Source organism: Amphibalanus amphitrite, unplaced genomic scaffold (assembly GCF_019059575.1).
Source record: "Amphibalanus amphitrite isolate SeventyFive unplaced genomic scaffold, NRLGWU_Aamphi_draft 000644F_arrow, whole genome shotgun sequence".
Lineage (NCBI taxonomy): Eukaryota > Metazoa > Arthropoda > Thecostraca > Balanomorpha > Balanidae > Amphibalanus > Amphibalanus amphitrite.
This window is the reverse complement of record NW_024882138.1, coordinates 305,304-323,431: the sequence shown is the minus strand read 5'-3', so window position 1 is coordinate 323,431 and position 18,128 is coordinate 305,304. Positions and strand designations below refer to the sequence as shown.

The following is an 18,128-nucleotide window of genomic DNA, read 5'->3' as shown; positions in this document are numbered from 1 at the left end:
TTTGTGAAGTTTTTTTGACTGCATTTTTGGTAAAAGCTTCTCAGATCATGATTTCATGTAATATGGACACACAAAAAAAAATCGGTGCACACATCAGAATACACACAGACACACAAACACATATAATTGACCTTGACCTAACTTGACCTGAAATGACTTCAGCAGCAAAAATCTGGTCGGGTAGTGTGACAAGGAGGTTCTAGCTGGCTTGGCACCAGAAAACAGCATCGTCATCGGTATATGATAAGCAGCGCACTTGATATCCAACGGTGACCCAAAACAGCAACATTTTTTAGTTTGACCTGACCTGGAAGGTCAATGACTGACCTGAGAAGTTAAAACTGGGTATCATTGGATTCGTCTCTTCCCAAAGAATCTTTTTGATCTTTACCGCTAAGCTCTATCTCCAACAGGAACGAAATGGCGCGGGGGGGGGGTGGCAACCTCCCCCCCCCCCATGTGCGTTCTAGGATGGGAAAATGGCATGTGCGGGCGAGGGTGCTATCTTGCTCAAAATTTTGCGCTGAACCTGAATCCCCTTTCAGCATTTGGGGCCTGGGGGTAGGTCTGGTCAGGTAAGCTCAGGTCAACCAGTGTCCAGTAGCTAGCCTAGGTGTCATGCCAGGTAGCCAAAGTAGGTGTCAATCACCACTGAAAGGGAGCTTCGTAACATGGGAAGCTTCGTAACACATTTTTTGGCACCAAACCCTCTCCTGAAAATGGATCCTAAATTCGACATCTGCAAAAAGGACACTAATATATGTTGAAACTTGAAAAGGTGAAGCAAGGTCATCTAAGCTCAGTAACCTTGACCACCTGACCCTAATGCGACCCTGACACCTACCATAAGGCATGGTACTACAATCATCCCACAAGTTGGCGCGTTTTTTTTTTTAAGACACAAATAGTCTGAAAACGCGTCGATAATGTGCGGTAACACGCAGAATCGCGATTCTGCCATGCCATGGTCTCTAGAAACACGCCATAGGTCAAGGGTCATGGGGTTCGGGGTCATATAATTGTCATGATGTGTGTAATTTTGATTAGCTCGTGAATGCGAAAAGTTTCGCCGCGATCGGCCACCTTTTACGAGTTTTTTTCTTAACTGAGTGTCATGGGTGGGTCTATCCGACCTCCCAATAAGCGCGACGTTCAATTTCTCTCAAACACTCAGGGTATATTTTAACAAACTGACTGCGTCCCATTGGGGGACGCAGCCCCCTGCCTTTGGGACGTAGCCCTCGCGAAATTTGAACCACTGCGTCCCACACTGGAATGACAGGGTGTCAGCGGAAAAGTGCTAGCAAAAATAAGTAACATGCCTCGGTCTTTTACTGTGTAACAGATGTTGCTTTTCGATTGCTTTGTGCCCTGATTTACTATGTACCTAAGCACAAACATGCCCTCTCCATTCCTTGTGCCTTGCCCTATCCTGAAGACGTACACCTTGTTATATCCTCCCCTACTATACCCCTAGGGTATGTGCCCTGCCCAGTGTCCTGTCCTTACGTCTTGTACCTTGCCCTGCCCTTCCTTCAGGCCCTGTGCCCCGCCCTGTCCTGCCCTCAAATCCGATACCTTACGAGTATGTACTCTGCCTTGAAGTTGTATGCGCTGTCTTCTCATCTTTACGCCCGTGCCCTACCCTAGTTTGAGGCCCTGTGCCCTTCTCTGCCCTCAAGCCTTGTACACTTGTCCTGCCATCAGACCCCGTGCCCTGCCTTGCCCTCAGGTGCTGTGCCCTGTCCTGCCATCAGGTCTTGTGCCTTCTCATGCCCTCATGCCCCGGCCCAGCGTCCTTCCTCAAGCCTGATGCCTTGCCCTGCCTCAGGCCCTGTCCTGTCATGTTTTGCTACCAGGCCCCATGTGCATGCCCTGCCCTCAGACCCTGTCCTATTCTGCCATTAAGCCTTGTGCATTGTCTTGCCCTCAGACCCCGCCCTCGCACTAAGCTGCTGTGCTCTGCCCTGTCATCAGGCCTTGTGCTGTCCCATGCCATCAGCCCTGTGTCCTACTCTGCCCTCAAGCCTTGCACACTGCATTTCCCTAAGGTCTCGTGTCCCACTGCTCTTAGGCGCTGTGCCCTGCCCTGCTATCAGGCCTTGTGGTGTCCCCCGTCCTCAGGTCCCGTGCCGTTTCCCGTCCTCATGCCCTTACCTGTCCTCACAACCTGTGCTTTGTTCTGCCCTCATGCCCTGAGCCTTGTCTTGCCCTCAGGCCCTATACCCTGTCTTGTCATACATTCAGGCCTTGTGCCCTACCTGTGTCCTTATATCTTGCTCTGCCCTTAGGTACTGTTTCTTGCCCTGCTCTAAGATCCTGTGTGTGTGTGTGTGTGTTGCCCTGCCATCAGGTGTGGTGTTCATCAGGTGTTCTAAGGCCCTGAATCTTGCACTACTCTCCAGCCTTGTGTAATGACAGCCTCAGACCCGCGCCTTGCCTTGCCCTCGGACCCTGCAACCTACCCAGTCCTCACGTGCCTAATGTGTCTTATCTTAGCCTCATGGCCAGTGTCTGCCCTGTCCTTAAGGCTCAGACTCTGTGTCCTGCCCTTCCCCGAGGTCCTGTTAAGAGATGTCAAGGTCGAGCCCGCAGGCCCGGCGGCCAACCAGGGGGCCCTGGGGGCAATCATATGTTTTGCCGCCCCCCGCCCCCATACACTTTTTACTCGGGACCCTCTCGTCTCGAGTTGAGAGGACGTTGTAACCTTCCAGAATAAACAAACTCAGTAAAAATAAGTTCCACGTATCTCCACGCACGGACTCCAAGGGACCCTTGTCGATCCAAGGAGGCCCTCTATCCATACTCGTCAAGCGGAGGCTCCTGAGACTGATGGCCTGAGAGGCGCTAGTGCATCTGAGGAGGCCGGAGGCCCCAATATCCAAACTGGTCTGGAAAGGCCCCTGACACTGGCGGTCTGAGAGGCCCGTCTATCCACACTAGTCAGAGGATGTCCCTGAGACTGGTGGTCTGGGAGGCCTCTCAATTTACATTAGTCAGAATAGGCCCCTGACACTGGCGGTCTGGGAGGCCATTTACCCTCACTAGTCAGAGAAGGTCCCTCTATCCTCAATAGTCAGAAGAGGCCTCTGAGACTGATGGTCAGAGAGGTCCTAGTGAATCTGGGGAGGCCCCTCTCCACATTGTTCTAGGGAGGCCCCCGAGACTGATGGTCTGAGGGGCCCTTTTATTTATACTGACCACAGGAGCCCCCTGAGATTATTGGTCTCAGAGGCTCTCCTGCTTATACTCACCAGAGGAGGCCCCTGGGATTGATAGTCTAACAGGCCCTTCTATTTATACTAGCCAGAGGAGGCACCTGAGACTGGTGGTTGGAGAGGTCCTACTATTCGTAATAGGTAGAGGAGGCCCCTGAAATTCAGGATATCAGAGCCATTCCTATGCATACTAGCCAAGAGAAGACCCTGAAATTAATTATCTGAGAGGCTGATCTATTCATACTAGCCAGAGAAAGCCCCTGGGATTAACCCTCGCCCGCACATGCCATCTTCCCATCCTAGAACGCACATGGGGGGTTGCCACCCCCCCCCCCGCGCCATTTCGTTCTTGTTGCAGATAGAGCTTTGCGGTAAAGACTAAAAAGATTCTTTGGGAAAAGACGAATCCAATGATGCCCAGTTTTACCTTCTCAGGTCAGTCATTGACCTTCCAGGTCAGGTCAAACTAAAAAAATGTTACTGTTTTGGGTCACCGTTGGATATCGAGTGCGCTGTTGATCATATACCGATGACGATGCCGTATTGTGGTGCCAAGCCAGCTAGAACCTCTATGTCACACTATCCGACCAGGTTTTTGCTGGTGAGGTCATCTCAGGTCAAGTTAGGTCAATGTCAATGATATGTGTTTGTATGTCTGTGTGTGTCTGTGTGTATACTGATGTGTGCACCGATTGTTTATGTGTCCATATTACATGAGATCATGAAATGAGAAACTTTTACTAAAAACTGCAGTCAAAGAAACTTCACAAAAAGTAAATTCCGCTTGCCTAAAACGCAATGTTTCCAGATGACCTAGGTTGACCTTGACCCTAACCTTGGCATCTGTATATCGTCGAACAACATGTTCACTGATAGGGGAGGTAAGACTGGAAAAAAGGCCGAAATCAAGGTGTAGAAAAGCTCACAAGACCCATGGCCAACGCAAGATATTGGGTATTTGTCATTTGGGTCATGACATGACCTGATGAACAAGGTCATATCTCCGAAGCCCAAAATCACAGAGACTTGACATTTTCAGTGGACATCGAGAAAGGATAGAGGAGCAGCTATACGAAAAATCAGGCATCTAGCTCCAAAAATGTTGAGTGCAGAGCAGAAAAAAACTACCTGGGGTGGCAACCATCCAACCCCCCCATGTGCGGGCGAGGGTTAATGATCTGAGAGGCCCTTCTATCTGTACCTACTTGCCAAAGGAGGCCCCTGAGACTGATGGTGGCCAGAAGAGGCCTTCGAGACTGATGGTCTGAGAGGACCTTCTATTCAAACTATGCAGAGGAGGTCCCTGAGAATAAAAGTCCTAAGAGCCCTGCGGCGGCAACTGGCCGTTAAAAAAAAAAATCTGGCCATATTTCGGCTCGGTAGGGCCCCACAGAGCTCGTGAGAGCATCTCGAGGGCTGCTAAGTAGACACGCTTATCTCCATAAGGGTGCCACACCAGCTTCTGAAGGCTCCTTGTAGTCACCTAAGGGCCCCTTCAGGCCTCTAACGGCTCCACCCGCCTGTAATGGCTCCACACCAGTGTTTATGAGCGCCACACACCGGCGCCTTTGAAGGTCATACCTACCAGTGTCTCTTAAAGGAAATAGTCCACTTTTCACATGTTTTTTTATAACTGGAATAGCAGTTTTGTACTTTGTAGCTTGAGCTGAGACTAGCACAAAGATGGTTGGCTCTTTGTGGCTTTTACGGCTCAACAATCACCCTAGACGAAGATATTCCATTTCTCATTCCAAAAAGAGTGCCTTTCAGAGGAATGCGCGCCTTGCAGAGGAATGCAGTCACCTCATCGTCAGCCAATCAGCATGGGTAGGTTTGAACTACACAATATGATTGGTCAACGCGTTGTAAGGTTCCGCGATAAACATAATTTTATATAGAATATAGTTCTTCCTAGATTAAAATATGGAAAATAATCCTTCATACAAAAAGGTTTTATTTTATTTTCTGATAACTATGATCATGAAAATCATTAATCTGTAGTAAAATACAAATTTCAGGAAAATGAACCATTTCCTTCAAGGCCCTATACCTATCCGTGGCTCTGAGGGCCCCACACCGGCGCCTCTGGGGCCCACACACGTGTGCATCTCAACTCTCAAGGCTCTATAGGTGCATCTGAAGGACCCACACCGACACCTCTGAGGGCCCCACACCAGTATCTCTGAGCTCTAAATGCCCCACACCGGTGACTGAGGAGTGAGGACACACCGGCGCCAGAGAACACTAACGGCTCCACAAGGCCACTGAAGGCACCACACAAGCTCTCACTGAGCTCTAATATCCCATACCGGCCTCTGAGGGTCTGAGAGGCCCGTCTATCCACAGTCCACACTAGTCAGAGGAGGTATCTGAGACTTCGGACTATTATTCTCAGGGGCCTCCCATGCCTAGTTTGAATAGAAGGGCCTCTCAGACCATCAGTCTCAAAGGCCATTTCTGGCCACCGTCAGTCTCAGGGGCCTCCTTTGGCAACTATAGATAGAAGGGCCTCTTAGATCATCAATCCCAGGGGTTTTCTCTGGCTGGTATGAATAGAAGAGCCTCGCAGATAATTAATTTCAGGGTCGTCTCTTGGTTAGTATGAATATGAGGGGCTCTCATACCCTTAAGTTCATGGGCCTCCTCTGCCTTTTATGAATAGTAGGTCCTCTCAAACCACCAGTCTCAATTGCCTAGTCCTCTGGCCAGTGTGAATAGAAGGGTCTCTCAGACCATCAGTCTCATTGGCCTTCTTCCGGCCAGTATAAACATAAGGGCCTGTTAGACCATCAATCCCAGGGGCGCCTTAGGTTAGTATAAATAGAAGAGTCTCTCAGACCATTTATCTCAGGGGGCTCCTGTGCAGCTGTGGCTAGTATAAATAAAAGGGTCTCTCAGACCATCAGTCTCGGGGCCTCCCTAGGACAGTGTGGATAGAGGGGCCTCCTCAGATTCACTAGGACCTCTCTGACCATCAGTCTCAGAGGCCTCTTCTGACTATTGAGGATAGAGGGGCCTCTTCTGACTAGTGAGGGTAGGGGGATCCCAGACCACCAATGTCAGGGGCCAATTCTGACTAGTATGGATGGAGGGGCCTCCCAGACCACCAGTCTCAGGGACCTCCTCTAACTAGTGTGGATAGACGCCAGACGGGCCTCTCAGACCGCCAGTGTCAGGGGCCTCCCCAGACCAGTGTGGATATTGGGGCCTCCTCAGATCCACTAGCGCATCTAAGGGCATCAGTTCCAGGGGCCTCCGCTGACGAGTATGGATAGAGGTCCTCCTTGGATCAACAAGGGTCCCTTGTACTCTGTGCGTGGGGATTCGTGGAACTTATTTTTACCGAGTTTGTTTATTCTGGAAGGTGACCACGTCCTAGACGAGAGGGCCTCGAGTAAAAAGTGTGTGTGTGTGTGGGGGGGGGGGGGCAAAACACATGGTTGGCCCCCAGGACTTCCTCTGAGATGCTAGGGGGGGGGCATAGCCCCCCGCAGTGATGCCGCTGGCCCCCCAGTGAAGCTGAAAAGAAAAATAGGTCCTCTCGGCATCACTTATCATTCTGCTAGGGACTTCATGGTGGTGCGCCGCCCCGCATGAAAACTGCGCGGCTTGAATCAGGCATCAGTACACGTTCAGAAACTGAGCCCACCTGTGCAGCCTGGTTGAGTGGCTCTAACCAATCGCTAGCCAGGATGTTGCGCCGGTAATACTTATCACTGATAGTGGTTTTCTGTGGCGTCATGAACAGCTTGAATATTACACAGCAGCTGAACATGCTTCAGGTCTAGATTTTGGCCGGATGTTTGACGCCGGGCGACGCCGTTCGAGCTGCTGGCAGCCCACACATGGTCAATTTGACGGCTCAACGGATATCGCAGCTCGAACGGCTTCCCATCCGACCAGGCCACCTCATTCATCTCTTCCTTCGACCAGTGGAAACGCCCTGGCCTGAGTCCAAAGGTGGTGGACTGGTTGTTGTCCCGTCAATTTCATTGTCTTTTTCAGTTTGAAGGGCAGCAAAACCAAGCTAAAGGGCGGGTAATGGTGAATCATGATGTGGGACCTCTTATTATCTGCCTTGGTAAGAATTCGAGTCTGTTTGCGTTTCCCAGTCGCTATCTTGACAACTCTTCTCACCACTTGGCAAAGGGCGCCTTTTGCGATCGACGCCGGACTGAGTCTGCCACCAAGTCCCAGTCTGTTACGCCTCAGGCAGATGTGCTACTGGCTGCTGCTGATGTCCAGCTGCTGACAGACCAGCTCCTGGCTCATGCCACCATGCCACTAACACTTAGCCTTACTACGAAACGAGAGACTGTACTCCCTTCTCTCCACTTCCTTGAACGAAAACTCTCAAATGAAACCGTTGGCGACTCGACTCTTACTAAGAGCAAGAGTCATTTCGCAAGGTCAGGTCACTGCTGAGTTGAGAGCAGATACCAGAGATGTGTCTCATGGAGCTGAGCTGGCGGCCGCCGCGCCGGTGCACGCGTACTTGCGCTCGTGACATCCGTGCTGGGGGCACTCGTATGTGAACCGTGGTGGCGTTGCCTCTGTGACCCGGGGGGCTACCTGGCCGGCTCGAATACGCGGCGATGGCGGGCAGGGCGCCCGAGTTCGATGCGGACGTTGAGTGCTTCGGTGCTTATACGCGGCGGTTAAATCAGTACTTTGTGGCGCAAGATATCGGGAGTGATCAAGAAGCAAAGAAGCGGGCCGTGCTGCTTTGTGCGATCGGCGCAAAAACGTTCGGTCTGCTGGAAGATCTTATTGCTCCAGCCACTGTAAGGCAGAAAACATACGATCAGCTGGCCAGCGTTTTGCAAAGTCACTTCGAGCCGGATAAATTTGAAATAGTGGCCAGATTCCGGTTTCATTCGTGCTCCAGGAATGACGGTGAGACAGTTGCTAATTTTCTAGCGCGGCTTCGTAAGCTGGCTAAAGACTGTTCGTTCGCACCTAATGTCCTTAATGAAATGCTGCGTGACCGTTTGGTCTGTGGCATACGGAACGAGTTGCTGCAACCTTGCTTCTCAGTGAGCCGGGGCTGACGCTCCAGTCGGCGGAGCAGCTGGCTCAGGCACACGAGTCGGCGGCAGCGAGTGCGGCTGAGCTCAGCGGCGGTGCTGAGCAGCGAGCAGATGGAGCCTCCGTTCATCGGCTGACTGGTGCCCGGGGTCCGCTGCGGCTGCGTAGCAGTTCTAGGGGTGCCGGTGCTGCCCGCGCTCCTGCCGGCTACACGGTGGCGGGGGACGGCGGTGGCGGCGCAGCAGACTCCAGAGCTGGTGGTCGGCTGCGCTCTCAGCGTGACAGGACGACGCCCGGGCCAGGTGACAGCACGGCGGCGAGCTGTTTTAGGTGCCTGAGGTATCATCAGCCGGCCAAGTGCCCGTTCATCGATAAGGTGTGCTACAGCTGTGGCCTCAGGGGTCACGTCCGAGTACCTCCGCCATGTCTCGGCTGATGGCGACGCGTTACAAGGGTCGGACGCGCAGGAGGGTAGCAGAGAGGACGGCACTATGCAACCGAGGAGTTCTAGTCCCGGGACCGGTGAGGAGGTGTACATACAGCATTTTCACCGTCCGGACCGGCCTCGGTGTCAGGCGACCGCCGCTGATGGTGCCGGTAGCGCTCGACGGTCAGAAGGTCGAGATGGAGCTGGACACCGGGGCGACTCTGTCGGTCTGCTCTGACGCCGGGTTTCGGCAGCTCTGGCCCTGTGGAGGGCCGAAGCTGGAACCGTGTTCGGTGAAGCTGAAGACCTACAGCGGTGAGCAGCTGCCAGTCATGGGGCAGGCTGCAGTGAACGTTCAGTACGGCGGACAGGCTCAGCGACTACCTCTCATCGTAGTCGAAGGTGGCGAGCCCTGGCTGTTCGGCAGGAACTGGCTGGGACACATCAGGCTCGACTGGCCCTCCATCTGTTGAGTGACTGCGGAGACCCGTGTGCAGCCCATCCTGGACGAGTTCGCTGACGTTTCAAGGAGGAGCTGGGCTGCTATCGAGGCGGGGAAGTCGGCATCGACGTAGACCCGGACGTCCAGCCTCGTTTCTTCAAGCCTCGCACCGTACCGCTGGCCTTCAGGGAAGCTGTGGACACCGAGCTGGAGGACCAGATCCGTGGCGGACTCTGGGAACAGGTACGGCACAGCAAATGGGTGGCTCCCTTGGTGGTTGTCCCCAAGGCTGGGGGTCAGTCAATACGGGTGTGTGGGGACTACCGCTTGACCGTCAACAGGGCTGCTAAGGCAGAGCAGCATCCCTTGCCGCGTGTGGAGGAACTGTACTCAAAACTGTCGGGATGTACCGTATTTTCAAAGATCGACTTGAAAAACGCGTATAATCAGCTTCCGCTAGATGAAAAGGCCCGCGAGTATTTCACGGTAAACACCCCGAGGGGTCTTCTTCGACCCCTTCGGTTGACCTTCGCCTATTCGAGTGCAGTGTCGCTGTTCCAGCGGACGCTGGAAACTGTCCTGGCTGGTATCTCTGGCGTTGGGGTCTTCTTGGACGACATTGTAGTCGCGGGTGTCGATGCCGCTGCGCATGACGAGGCCCTCCGGCAGGTTCTTAGATGGCTGGAGGAAGCGGGTTTTAGGCTCAACAAGGCCAAGTGTAGCTTCAGCGTCAGCAGCGTGACCTAGCTGGGGCTTAAGATAAGCAGCCGTGGTGTGGAGACCACCGACGAGAAAACGGCCACGATTGTCCGTGCCCCGGAACCGCGGGATGGTAAGGAACTGCGTAAGTGGCTAGTAATCAACTACTATGGGAAATTCCTTGAGAACCTGGCGAGTGTCTTGGCTCCGCTCTATCGTCTTCTAAAGGCAGATCAGCCCTGGCAGTGGGCTGAGGCAGAGAAGTCTGCTTTTCGGAAAGCCAAAGAGATGCTAGTTAGCCCTCCTGTACTAGCCCATTTTGATCCCGCCCTTCCGGTGGTTCTCGCCTGTGACGCGGGACCGGTCGGCATTGGCTGTGTGTTGAGTCAGCGGACATCACAGGGCGAGCGACCTGTGGCCTACTATTCGCGCACGTTGAATGACACCGAAACTAGATACTCACAGACTGATAAAGAGGCATTAGCTGTAGTGACCGGCGTTAAGAAATTTCACTATTACCTAGCGGGGCGAACTTTCACTATACAGTCAGATCATAAGCCTCTCATAGGCCTCATAGGAGAGCAGAAACCTTTGCCCGTGATGGCGTCACCTAGGATGGTCCGCTGGGCTCTGATGCTTGGGGCCTACGATTACCACCTTGAGCACCGGCAAGGATCTTAGCAAGGCCACTGTGACGCGCTTAGCAGGCTGCCTTCGTGCGAGAAGGCTTGTTCGAGCGTTCCAATTCCGGCTGAGACTGTCCATTTACTTGAGTTCATCGACTCATCCCCAGTGAATGTGTCCCAGATACAGCGGTGGACCGCTCTGGATCCCGTGTTGTCAGCGGTACATCGATATGTCAGAGATGGCTGGCCGGATGTCAATAGTGTTTCCCTCAGCCCTGATTTTCAGCCGTACAGGTCCCGTATAGGTGAACTGAGTGTGCAGGATGGCTGTGTTTTGTGGGGGTCACGAGTCCCGCCGCAGGGACGGGGTGCCATGTTAAAGTTATTACATGAAGGTCATGCTGACGAGTGTAGAACCAAAATGTTGGCTAAAATGTATGTTTGGTGGCCAAAAATCGATGACGACATTCGTGATATCGTGAAGTGTTGTGTGAAGTGTCAGGAACTGAAGAGCAGGGCCCCTGACGCTCCACTGCATCCTTGGCAGTGGCCGACTCGACCCGGCAGCGAGTCCATGTAGACTATTGCTCGGCTAACGGATAGATGTTTCTGGTGATAGTCGACGCCCACTCCAAATGGATGGACGTCTACCCAACTCGTTCCTCCGACTCACTGATCACGATTGAAAAATTACGAGCGTCGTTTGCGTGCTGGGGAGTGCCAACAGTGCTAGTGACAGACTACGCCCAGTGTTTTGTATCACAGCAATTCAAAACGTTTTGCAGTGTAAATGGGATCAGGCACTTAACGACACCCAGCCTATCACCCAAATCAAACGGCTTAGCCGAAAGAAGCGTGCAAAGCTTCAAAAACGGGCTGTACAAACAGATCTCGGGGTCCATTGAGACCAAGGTCTCTCGATTTCTGTTTAGGTACCGCACAACACCGCATACTACGACCTCATGTACGCCCGCCGAATTATTTCTGGGTCGTGTGCCACGCACTCATTTAGATGGTGTGCTACCAGATAGGCAGGAGCGTATACGGAGACAGCAGGAGGCTCAAAAGACGTACCGTGATCGAAATGCCCGTGAACGATGTCTGAACCCGGGTGACCCTGTGTATGTGCCTGCTGTCGATAGATTGCAGGGATTGGAGCGTTGTCGGTGGGCGCCCGGTCGTGTAGTGTTCGTAGAGGGTTAAGGTCACTGTGGAGCTAAATGACGGAAGAGTGATTGTGCGGCACGCCGACCAGGTTCGTGAGCGATATTCAGCTGTTCCGCATGTCGCTAACGATCCTCTCCGTTCCAGAGTGACACCGATACCTGCTCCTGATCCGGTCACGGAGAGCGCCGCTGCATCTGCACGGCATGCTCCCGTTCCCGGACAACTGGCCTCCACTCCCGACCGGCTGCCGGCTCCTGATCGAGCGCCTGCTCCTGGCCGGCCGCCTGTTCCGGCGCCGCCTGGGCTGACCGGAGCGGTGCCCGCGCCGGGTGTGACCACCGTCCCGCCGTCCGCACCCTCTCCCAGCGCGCCGCGGTACCGGCTGAGAGACCGGTCCACCCTGCAGCCCCCAGACCGATACGTGGCGAGCTATGAGTAGGCGTTTTGTTTCAGTTGTTATTTGTTCTGTGAGGTGCATATTTATTTGTTTGTCCATGCTGTGCAAGTATTCGGGGTGGGAGGAGTGTCATGGAGCTGAGCTGGCGGCCGCCGCGCCGGTGCACGCGTACTTGCGCTCGTGACATGCGCTCATGACACTCGTATGTGAACCGTGGTGGCGTTGCTTCTGTGACCCGGGGGCTACCTGGCCGGCTCGAATACAGTTTGGACCGAGACACCGTCTGTGATAATATGCATTCATCCAATTTTCCAGCTTCCACATTAAACAAGAAACTGTGCGAGCAGATATGGCGAAAAAATAGATGTCCGGATAATTTCGTTACACCCTGTATGTTCTAGTGCAAACTAATGCTATGATGCTAGGGGAGCGGCTGCAGGCTGGCGTAGCGCGTGCGGCCTTACGGTGGTTGGGTGAACGTGCCGCCTTCTGCTGTGGGGTGGGTGGGTTGGGGGAGGTCCTCCTTGACCCCGTGCCGGCCCCGCCACCTGTGCTGCGCCATCTTTGGGCTGGCGACGGTGTGGAAGCGCGTACCTTCCGTCAGTTTTCCAGGCATCTGAAGTCTGAACTCGGCGCTGGCCCTGTCGTCGATGTCTGCGCGTGAGCCGTGGCGGGTGCCACAGCCTGCTGGCACCGGCGGGTACGTGCCGTGTACATGTGGTGCGGACTGCGGCACCGACTTGAACCACTCGAAGCCAACGGAGACCAGCCACCCTCATTCGCTCAGATTTATGTGAACGACCCACGAGCCGAAATACTGATGCCGAGGACCACGCACGCATTGTGGCATCACATAGAGAACACCTATTACATCCGGGAACGACTCCGAACGGCCATTTTCGGGAAATTTACCGTCCGCGGTGAATATTCCTGCAGGAATATGCTCTGAACGTATCAACCGAATTTGATGGTAGTGCCGGACCCGTGGACTCAGAACTGCGTCACTAATGCCTGTTCATAAATGTAGCGCGGCGTGAGCCATCCATGGACTGCGTGTTTCTTTTTTCCAACCAAAGGTAGGCACTATACCTGAAGATGCTTCTTTGTAACCAAACCAAACAAAAACTAACAACCTAACCTAACCTAACTTGATCTAACCTACAGCCTACAAACCTACAACGCGCCAAAAAATTCAGCCGCCGGCGGGATTCGAACCTTCGGTCCTCTGAACACGGGGCGAGTGCACTAACCAACCCACCTCGCAGACAGCTGGCCGGATAAAGGTGTTGTAAGTCACTTGACAATGACGCACTGGGATATACTCCGTATAGCGCCTTCCTTTGATTGGAAAAAAATAATTACGCCGTGGACTAGCCTCTTCAACTCCGTAGCAGTGTCTCCCAATCTGCGGAAAGTTCAGCTGGTCGCATGATAACCGTGGCGAAGTTTTCTGGCTCTGCTTCAACGGCTCCTTCATATTCCCTTCATATCAGCATAAGCCAGATTTAGGCTAACTTGCAATTAAACGATCAAAAATGTTAGCTTAAGTTTCGTTAGGGTAAATTAAACGGTGTTTTATTTGGTTAGGCTAAGCCCGAAAAACGCGTATACATGGCTGCGAATATCAGTTTTGATTTTCGGGGATATGTGCCTGCCCGGTTGACCTGACCTTGACCCTGACCTATGCTTGACTGACCCCTATATGGAGCTGACACTCTTGTACGCCTTATATGATGGATTGCGCACCGTTTTGACAGAGTTTATGACGAGAGGCGCCCATTACGAAGTCCTGAAGTCCATGCTACTGAAAGCCCGATTTCAGGTGTTTGACCTGACCTTGACCTGACCTGTGACCTCAAAATTCAACTTTAAAGTACTCATCTGAAGCGTCTCGTCGCGTTCTTTCGTTTGCCGCCTCGTGCGTTTCGCTGCGCCTATTGGTTCTCGAGTTATCGGCTGGGGGCGTTTAACGCCCCCCCCCCCCCAGCAAACGGTGGGTGGCGAAATACCCCAGCAACTGCCGGGCTATCTACAGCGCCGCGGAAAAGCGACTTCGATAGCCCTATTAACGCCCTTTCTGAATAATTCTCTCAGATTTGACCTAGCGCCAACGGTTTTGCCTGCAGGGGGCAAAAACTGCCAAAATAACCGATTTTTTGGAAAGTGTTTCTGCAATAACTTTTGACTCAAACCTTGCACAAGCTTACTTTTACCAACATGACCTGACCGGAAAGGGTCATGTTGCATATCAGTCGATCCGTATCGTCGAGCTGAACACATCCAAGGCGTTTTCATCGCTCTAGCATGCCTCTATCAAAAGGTATTCGCGAAAAACTGTTAGATACTATTCGTGACCTGAGATGACCTCAGGGGCATAAACAGGGGTCTCGGATACTATTTTCATGTTCAATGTGTCTTAGTTTCTTGTAATTCAGTGTTTGGGATTGTTTATAATGGCTTTCACAAGAGGCGCCTTTCAATTTTCTTCCATTGACTTATAATGGGGAGGTCGCAAAATTGACCTGACCTTTGGTCATCGATATCAAAACTCTGAGATATGCAGAGTTTATTTCAACATAGTTTACAGCGCGGAGCGCCGCCGTTTTTGGCACAACTTATAATACATCAATTCTACACATGTTTTAAAAAATTCAGACCAAGGTCATCTAAGGTCAGGTCACCAGGTCACTTGAAGTGACCTCACCTCATGCAAAGTTTCAATGTCCGCCATAGCTACACCAAGTGACCGATCGCTTCGAAAGTTTCAACGATTGCTAAGAGCAATAGTATGTACAAAATGTATTATAAGGTGTGCCAAAAACGGCGGCGCTCCGCGCTGCCGTTTTTGAGATATTTGTGAAAAAACACAGGGGTGTGTGTGTGTGTTCAAACACCCCCCCCCCTCAGCAGGGCGCGGGTTTAACACCGATGATGTACCGTTATGTTAAACGCCATGCGATTGACTAACCGGCGCCGGGCCGGTGCTCGGCGCCACCTGCACTGGGGGGGGTTTCAACACCCCCCTTCTCACTCGGCTCCTGGGCCACGTAGCGACACGCCGTAGACGGCGTTCGAAAGAGCGGCAGAAGTAATGAAGAAATTATATCGGCCACATTTTAGGTCAGCTCAAAGGTCAGGTCAACAGAGGTCACCAAAGGTAAAATTTCGCCACTCTCCAGGTCAAACTTCGATAATTTCGACAAACCGGCGCATAGATTAGGAACGGTTTAGCGTGCAGGGGCCAAAAACTGCCAGAATAGGTAGATGGTTTTTGCGGGAACTGTTTTTCTGCAATACCTTTTGACTCAAAACATGCACGAGCTTACTTTCAGCAGCATCGTGTTCCTCTCGTCAAGGCGACGCATCGAAAGAACTATAAGTTGACCTCAAAAGTTCAACTTGAAAAATTTACTTTAGGTCAAGGTCATGACCTCATGACAAGGTCATGACCTCATGACAAGGTCATGACCTCAGGTCAATGTCATGACCTGACCAGAAAAGGTCATGCTGCATCAGTCGATCCATATTGTCGAGCAAAACACATACATATAAGGTTTTTTCATCGCTCTAGCATGTCTATGTCAAAAGTTATTTGCGAAAAACTGTAGGATACCATTCGTGACCTGAGATGACCTCAGGGACATAAAGAGGGGTCACGGGTACCATTTTCCGGTTCAGTTTGTCACGTCTACTTGTAATTCGATGTTTGAAAGTGATTAGAATGACGTTCGGCCAAAAGAGGCGCCTTTCAATTTTCTCCCATTGATTTATAATGGAGAGGTCGCAAAATTGGACTGACTTTAGGTCACCGATATCGAAGTTCCGAGAGATACATTTTGTGTATCATTATTGTAATTATTGTATACATTATGTGTATTGTGTATACTGTTGTTTTATCAGTTGCTCAAAGTTTCAAAGTGATCAGTCACTCGGTGTAGCTGTGACAGGTATTGAAACTTTTCATGTAGTAAGGTCACTTGACGTGATATGGTGACCTGACCTTGGATGACTTTGGTCTGAAGTTTTCACAGAAGGTGTAGAAAAGATGTATGATAAGATGTGCAAAACACGGCGGCACTCTGAGCCGCCGTTTTTTAGATATTCGCGAGAAACCGGAGGGGTTGTTTAAACAGTCCCCCCCCCGCAGTGCGTGGGTAGCGGTATGTGATCAAGGATGAAGGTGTTACATACCTATGCACGTTTGCCTCATTTACCTACATATGCACACCCGCCAATATAATAGATTTCTCACGGTCTTGATGCCCGCTTCTCCTCGTCGCCTGCTCGGCACCGGTCCACGCGGCACCCGCAGCGTCGATAGTCGGCCGGTGCAGCGTTCAGAGGTATCGTGTTCCCGCCTGTTCGGAACCATTCCCCTCGGCACCCTCCGACCGCCCGCAGCGTCGATAGCCGGCCGGTGCAGCGTCCAGAGGTATCGTGTTTCTAAGGGACTTAGTGGCATTCCACTCTATTTCCTGGTGGCTTCCAAAAAACCACTGCCACAGCACCATTACCCCATCTGGTGGCTGCCTTGTTAAATATCAATTCACCCGGCGTCAACCAGAGGCATTTTGTACCTTCCGATTTTAGGCGATGCAATTTTGTATGATACGATCATCTCGTTTTGTAGGTTGCAATTTTGTACGATACGCGTTTGTTTGATCTGCCATTGTACGTTCCAATTTGTACGTTCTGATCATTGTTTGATTTGCCATTGTACGCTTTACCCATTGGACGGTAAACATTTGTACGTTGGGATTTTGTACGCTGCGCTTTTGTACGTTTGGGCTGTCCCCTACCTGGCCTGTTTTGTAGGTTTTGCGCGTTGTACGTTGCGATTTTGTATGTTTGGAGGATTGTACGCTGCGCTTTTGTATGCTTTGATAGCCACCCGAGGAGACTCTACACAGACAGCCTGAGCGGAGTGGGTTGGGGAGGAGGGCGCTTAGTGGGAAAAGTGTTGAACACTGAGCGCCACGTTGCACTAGGGGGGATTGGGGCGAAAGAGGCGCTGTGAGGCCAGCGGTACTCGGAAAAGATGACGCTGAGAGAGAGAGAGAGAGAGAGAGAGAGAGAGAGAGAGAGAGAGAGAGAGAGAGAGAGAGGAGAGAGAGAGAGGAGAGAGAGAGAGACAGACAGACAGAGACAGAGACAGAAACAGAGACAGAGACAGAGACAGAGAGAGAGAGAGAGAGAGAGAGAGACAGAGACAGAGACAGAGACAGAGACAGAGACAGAGGGAGGGAGAGAGAGAGAGAGAGAGAGAGAGAGAGAGAGAGAGAGAGAGAGAGAGAGAGAGAGACAGACAGACAGAGACAGAGAGAGACAGAGAGAGAGAGACAGAGAGACAGAGAGACAGAGAGACAGAAAGGACACTGAGGGACCGTGTGCGCCGAGGGGCCGAAACCACCACCGGCTGCCCTACACTGACCTTTGATGAACTCAACGGCCTGAGTGAGTCCGTAGGAGTCCTTGTCGCAGTCGTCCAGGATCAGGGCGCCCAGCTGGATGCCCGGAATCATGTCGTCCTCGTGGTTGTTGATGTAGTCCAGCGTGTACAACATCGCTTCCAGCGCCTGGATTCCGCCTGGAAACGCGGACACGGTCGGAGGTTAGTGACGTTTGTCAGGCTGGTGTTGTTAGAAGACAAAAGCAGCTGTGAGGTAAATCAGAAATATTTGCCATGAATCGGCAGCATTGAGTTTCAATTGAGCTGTTTTTTTTTCTTTAAACACAAGGAAAGTGTCAAGAGAAAACCAGGTCCAGAACCTCGCCTCGGCACGTGGCACTGCCTGGATCCACCTAACGTCGGCTTTATTATCGCATCCCGCTCTCCTCAATCTGCTTCGTCATCGCCGGACGTGATTTGCGCTAAGCGCTCAGAGCACTCTTCTGAAAGCCTCTTAAACCCATCTAAGGCGATGGGATGAGTTGACAGTCTACCTCGGGGAAGTTATGATAGTCATAAAACTCCGTAAGAAACCAAACAACGAACAGGAAGTCCAAAAACATGTGTGAAAAATGTTTGTTTTTCTTCTCCATCGTTAAATGTTGGTCGGATAAGACCCAACCATAATGAAAATGTATCGCCACGCATTTGACACACTGAAACCCACCACCCAAA

General features: G+C 51.9%; 1 protein-coding gene and 1 long non-coding RNA gene across 2 annotated transcripts in view; one reads left to right on the top strand and one right to left on the bottom strand.

Moving 5' to 3' along the window:
* LOC122363863 (metabotropic glutamate receptor 2-like) overlaps positions 1-18,128 on the bottom strand; it is an 89,234-nt gene that overhangs the window by 8,299 nt on the left and 62,807 nt on the right. The window contains exon 2 of the mRNA XM_043333662.1: positions 17,436-17,591. Within this exon, the coding sequence (XP_043189597.1) occupies positions 17,436-17,591 (156 nt within the window). The remainder of the gene's footprint in view (positions 1-17,435; positions 17,592-18,128) is intronic.
* LOC122363862 lies at positions 7,728-12,281 on the top strand. Its single transcript, XR_006253435.1, has 2 exons — positions 7,728-9,358; positions 11,752-12,281. It is a non-coding gene; the product is annotated as an uncharacterized LOC122363862 (long non-coding RNA).